This window comes from Zingiber officinale, chromosome 4B (genome assembly GCF_018446385.1).
Source record: "Zingiber officinale cultivar Zhangliang chromosome 4B, Zo_v1.1, whole genome shotgun sequence".
NCBI lineage: Eukaryota > Viridiplantae > Streptophyta > Magnoliopsida > Zingiberales > Zingiberaceae > Zingiber > Zingiber officinale.
The window spans coordinates 109,129,695-109,135,823 of record NC_055993.1 but is presented as its reverse complement, the minus strand read 5'-3'; the positions used below and the strand labels follow the sequence as shown (position 1 = coordinate 109,135,823).

The following is a 6,129-nucleotide window of genomic DNA, read 5'->3' as shown; positions in this document are numbered from 1 at the left end:
AATACGTGAGCTGTCCAGATAGTAAGTTGAGCAATTCCATCAAAAACTAGAAACAAAAAATCAATGTGACAGTGCAAAACCAAGTTGCAAACTTTATTTTATCACTTGCTACAAGATTCATAAACTGCAAAAAAAATAAAAATAAAATATAAAATATAAAAAAAGATGCTTGTGTTATATATGAAGAGAACAACCTCCTCTTCTTTCATAAAGTTTCAACACTTTATTGTCAAATGAAGGTTTAAAAAAACTAATAGCAACTGTTACTCGTGGGCGTACCACACATGGTACAAACTTCGTCCACCTGACTGTTTTTTTTTTTTCTAACTGTTACTCGTGGGCGACTGCAACCAACTGTTTTCCAACATTTCGGCCTTCGAAGAGGCCTACAAGTGCCACAGGTGCATTCTCGAGGCCTTCGACTATATCTTCCACATACTTTATTTTCTCTTCCTTTATCAGTTGCACAACCTTCTCTTCAAACTCTAGATAGCTGCCATAGTGATCGAATACCAAGAACCCTTCCATTCGGATGCGCTTGCCAATAATGAGGAACAAGTTGCGCACGCCTTCGGGTATCTCAAGGTTGTATTGAGAAATCATTCCACATGCAGCAATTCGTCCTTTTAATCTCATGTTGTAAAGAACAGCTTCGAGCATTGAACCACCTACATTCTCAAAATAGATATCGATGCCATCTGGGAAGTACCTGCAGAGGAGAATATAACCAGGATACAAATTAGAGACGCTTTTAACTTCAACAGAACACAAGAATAATTGACATGTATAATTGGAAACTCGGTGTCTTGAACGAGCCAATGTCATACCATAACCAAACCTATTAAACTTGAACCTCGAGATTACTGTGAAAAACTTATGTCTATACTTTTTGTAGCCCATCTCTATTTATGGACACACGATGTAGGAAGGGATGTAGGAATGCAATGCCAAATCTATGAAAGTTCAATGTACCTAATCTTACCCTTGTGAACTGAACCTAGATTGACCATAGTGCAACGGAGGAACCTTATGTAGACCATAGCAAACTCGTTTGAAGATCATGTAGAGAACACTATAGAGTTCATTACTAAATATCATGCTTAAATAACATTCTATTCTAAACACCAATTCATCCATTTTGTATCATATATACAAACATAACAACCATACTCTTTTGAACAAAACACACACCCCATTAGGCTCAGAAGCACCTAGAAACAGAACGCTAGTTGCAGTTTCCATTCTCACATACATTTTAAAGGGGCTAAAGAGTCAGTATTAATTATGACAGATCATGTATTATGCAAAACAGCTAATATACCTAACTTTCAAAAAAAATAAAGCATATTTTGACGAGTGGCCAACCTTTTCAAAGTTTTAGTCAGATCAGGTTCCTTCTTATAATTAAAAGCCTCATCGAAGCCAAACTTAGTCTTCAGAAGATTAACCTAATGAACAATAAGAAGAAGAAAAAAGTAAATGCCAACTTACAAATAAGATGATTAGTCTTTGGAAATTTATTATGCGATAATATGTCAAACCAACATCCTAGTTTTTTCCATTTTGCTAAATGTCAATGTGTCAAATGTTGGATACTAGAGAGAAAGAATTGAAATTCAATAACAGATAATCAAAAAAATACGAGTACATCATATACATAAGCCCCTTATCATTGAATTCAGCTTTTTATTATAAAAAAGTTGTTTGAAATAGCCTTCCTAATCTGAGCTAATGCAATATTTGATCTGAATATTCATCGATAATTCAGCATCAAAATGGGCAAAGCTTGTAGTGAGAGAGAGAGAGAGCTTATGCTTTGAGTAGGTATGCTACAAATTAATTTACTTATGGAAGTAAAAAATAAGTCAAATCTTGTCAAACCTTTTCATCAGACCCAGCACTTCCGACAACATAACAACCCAATTGTTTGGCAAATTGTCCCACAAGTTGACCAACAGCACCAGATGCTGCTGATATGAAAACGCGCTCCCCTTTCTTTGGAGAGCAAATGTCATAAAACCCAGCATAAGCTGTAAGACCTGGCATACCTAGAGATTGCAATACTAGAATTGTTAATACAGCGAGAAAAATGATAGTTCATTTTCAACTCTGAAAATGGTAATTCATATTGAAGTGACATCACTGTTTGCCTTTTAGTAAGCTCATATAAAAAAATCCTAGTAGAATATCAATTGGTTGCTTAAAGTATCTGCCTAAGAATAAAGAAACGACTTTTAGTTTGGCAGCTAGCTAAAACTTTTAGCATAGCACTAGTAGCATGGTCTTTATGGATATGATTAATGTTGCAGAAAAGATAAGGGACGTGATTAATATTAGTAAGGTTGCTTCTTTATGGATGTTGATAAAGAGAACGAACATGATTAAATTTTGTAATGTTGCTACTTTGTGGCAAAGCAAATGTCCTACCAAAAAAAGGGAAAGTAATATTCTTCACTATATAGCCCAAGTGGCATAAAGTAGGGCACAAGCATGAAAACTGAAAGGAAAAAAAGAAAATATTTTGACTTCAAACTTCATTCAGAGACTAGAATGCACCACTATATAGGCTCTAAAAGATTCCCATGAATTTTCTTTGACGATTGCTCAATTTCACCCACTCGTTTTGTTTTCCAATTTTGACTTCCAGGGCTCATTGATTGAAAACTAAAAGGAAAAAAAGAAAATATTTTGACTTCAAACTTTATTCACAGACTAGAATGCACCACTATATAGGCTCTAAAAGATTTCCATGAATTTTCTTTGATGATTGCTCAATTTCACTCACCTGTTTTGTTTTCCAATTTTGACTTCCAGGGCTCATTGATTGTGTCAGAAAGTGTTCTCTATCATTGAATGTTGTTTTTGTATTCTATGTTTAAGGAAAGATCAATATAAAACAACAGTATATACAATAAAAGAAAACAAAATTTTTAACCAATATTTAGCTGACTAGTATCACTTTGACTGAACTAGAATGTATCAACTAGTTTTTTGTCTTCTCATGATTACTACTAAATTATCATGTTGCAGACAGATTAACATGCAGTTATCACATTAAAAAGGTGGAAGGTATGACATCCATTTAAGTTATGCAGAAACAGCACTTACCAAGAATACCAGTATAGTAAGAAAGTGGAACCTCAGTGTGATGGATTTTAAAAAGTAGTTTTGGATCTGTAATCAAGCTATACTCTTCCCAACCAGTCATGCCCCATGCATAGTCACCAATTTTAAAACCTGGGTGGCTGGAGTCTACAACTTTTCCAACGCCAAAACCAGCTATTGGCTATACAAGAAAAAATACGATGTCAAAATCTAGATATGAAAACTAATCAAAAGGCATATTAGTAATATTACATTTATCATTCAGCTTAATCAATATTAATGCCGAACAATATCTAAATTGCACCACAATTTCATATCTGGGCTCAAAAGGAATTATGTTATAATTGATTGATTTGATTCTCATGGGTCATGATTTACTCATGAGCCTCACTGAGTTAGCAGAGGACAGCCTTTCAAAATTAAAGTTTTATAACTACACTTCAACAAAATGGCTAGTTGTTAAGAAGCTTTCAGAGGTATTAAATGTACTCAATTAAATTGAAGCACTTCTTGTGGTAGAAATGTGAAAAAAGTGGAGGAATCTCTATAGTGTGAGTTAAAAAATACAGTTGGAGAGAGGAAAAATAAAAATTTAAGTAAACAAAATGTGGGGAAGATGGATATTTGTTGACTGGACTATAAAGAATATGAAAACAAGGATGAAAAATTTAGTATTGACAGGATAAGACAAAAATTGATGTAGAAACGATAAAGTAAAGCCTCATATGAAAAAATTAAATAGACTTGTCTAACTAACCGCTGCTCCTGTCACTAATGAACTATTTCTCCTAGTAGAAAATAGATAAATATTGGTCTTTGTATGTAAATGGGTTGTAGTTGGTAGCTCATGCCAACATGCATAACTTCCTTTATGTTATCACCATTGTGTTATTCATTGAAAACTTATAGGATACAGGAAAATTGAATCCAGTGTTTTTTGAAAGGTCCAAACGGTAACAAGCTGATGCTTATGAAATGAAAACACATGATCACCTCCAATTTGTACTGTTCTTTTTTTACTTCACATCTTATCAAGTCCATAAAGCAAGCTATTGCATTAATTTTGAGCAAGCACTATTAAGAGATTATCAACCAGCTGATCCTGAAACCAGAAACACATGTACAAATTTTTTGACCAACTAAATGGAAGCAACAGTTGTTCAGGACATTTAGACAGATTTAATAGCATAATTGTTCCACATAGAGAGTACCTGGAATATTTATCTCATTAATTCATCCATTTTTGTTAGAGTTTCACTTCTATTGTCAAATCATTGGAAATTAAATGCGCAAAGCAAATTTTATATGGATCAAATTCAATCTAACTATCCATCGGTTCATTATTTTTAGGGGACTATGTACCCTCGGGACGGTCTAGTGGCTAGCACATGAGGTGTTGCCACCATAAGGTCTGGGGTTCGAATCTCGGTAAAGCCGAGGTAATACCTCCCTTATGTGCTAATCACTATTCTAAAGGCTAGTAGCCGCCCGTGATTTACCTTTTTCGTGTTGGCCCTAGGACGGGTTGGCGGGGGCGCTGGGGGCGAGCATATTGGTCTTTTGCCACCATTATTTTTAGGGAACTACCATTGACTATGACCGAAGCATACTCTCAATAAACTATGTCTTATAAAGAATAAGTCTGCAATTATTTTAGTAAAAGCATAAAAGGCACAGTCAGTCTGAGACATCAAACAAGCCAACAAAGAGGATAAAATGCATAAAACTCAAAACAAACACTGGTATCTTTATGAGAAAGAATTTTGAAATTCAAGCCCCATGCAGCAGCCAATCGAAACCATCCCTTATTCTCTTTGCAGAATAATATCCGTCTCCATTTTGTAACCATTTCTACCATAGGAGCATCATGGTGTTCAACCACCTACTTTTCAAGATCTAGCAATCCCTCATCCTATTACCGACAATTCAAAATTTCCAAATTTTTCATAGAAAAAATATCACTCTAAGCAAGCTGAGAGCATACACTATTTGCTAAAAATCCAACAGCTTGTTCACAAAACTAGAAAGTCCATTTTTTTTACTCTCCTGAAATTGGTGCAGGCTAAAGCAACATACTAACTCCCTAAGAATCCATAATATCCTCCATGCACATACTCTTTTAAGAATTTCCCCTTAGTTTATTTCCCCTCATGCTAAACTAGCATACCCCTTTCACATGAATCCGAGAGTGCCTGATCCATAAGATCCTGGCACTCTTCCCATAAAATAGTCCCGTAACTTCATATATAAAAAGAAGAAACACTGTGCAAAGATTCTCCAAAAAACACATAAATTATTTTTTTTAAAAAAAAATCTTAAACCGATTCCAATGATTATCAATCATGTAGGGCAGGTGGTGTGGGCCACGTGGTCAGTATACCTCGCCGGGGACGAAGTCATCGACGTAGCTGGCGCCCTCATGCTTGGTCATGCGCGACCGCATGTACGGGTCGCAGGAGAGGTAGAGGTTCTTGAGGATCAGGGCGGTGGAGCCCTCCGGCACGCGCAGCCGGATGGTGCCTGTCGTCACCAGTTCCATATCCGTCTCCTTGGGCGCTCCGGCCGGGATGAAATGCTTCAGCAACACCTTCTTGTTCGCTACCACCACATCCTCCGCCGACCCCATCGCACCTCTCTCTCTCTCTCTCTCTCTCTCTCTCAGAATCGACGCACATATAAAGACGCAACCGCCTGCCGGTAATAAATATAAAATGACTTCTTCCTTCGAATTAAAATCAATTCCTTCTAGAAAAAGGTCAATTTTGTTGGACACAATTTCTTTCTTTTATTAATTTTGTTTCCTCCTTTTGTTCTTTGTGCGAAAGTGACACAATTTTGAATGAGACAATATGGAATCCACTTAATTATTAATTTGGCTAGGCTGTAAACAGGCAAGAACACGAAAGTTAGTTAATAATTTTACCTTTTATGTTCAAATTACCAGAAATTTTTATTTATTATAATATTTATTATGTACTTTATATATTATCGATAACACAGCAAATATTAAAATTTAAATTAATT

General features: G+C 35.6%; 1 protein-coding gene across 1 annotated transcript; it reads right to left on the bottom strand.

Moving 5' to 3' along the window:
• Positions 1–324: 324 nt before the first annotated feature.
• LOC121976008 (2-alkenal reductase (NADP(+)-dependent)-like) lies at positions 325–5,787 on the bottom strand. The gene is made up of 5 exons (XM_042527980.1): positions 5,486–5,787; positions 3,109–3,286; positions 1,882–2,048; positions 1,366–1,448; positions 325–709 (listed from the first exon to the last, which is right to left on the bottom strand). The coding sequence occupies exons 1-5, from the start codon at positions 5,729–5,731 to the stop codon at positions 331–333; spliced, it is 1,053 nt and encodes a 350-aa protein (XP_042383914.1). The 5' UTR covers positions 5,732–5,787; the 3' UTR covers positions 325–330.
• Between the last annotated feature and the right edge of the window lie 342 nt (positions 5,788–6,129).

Coding starts and splice junctions, on each gene's coding strand:
- LOC121976008 (XM_042527980.1), bottom strand. CDS start 5,731: ATGGGGTCGGCGGAGGATGTGGTGGTAGCGAACAAGAAGGTGTTGCTG. Junction 1,449..1,881: donor GTGCTGGGTCTGATGAAAAG/GTTTGACAAGAT, acceptor ATTGTTCATTAG/GTTAATCTTCTGAAGACTAA. Junction 710..1,365: donor CTGACTAAAACTTTGAAAAG/GTTGGCCACTCG, acceptor TCTCCTCTGCAG/GTACTTCCCAGATGGCATCG.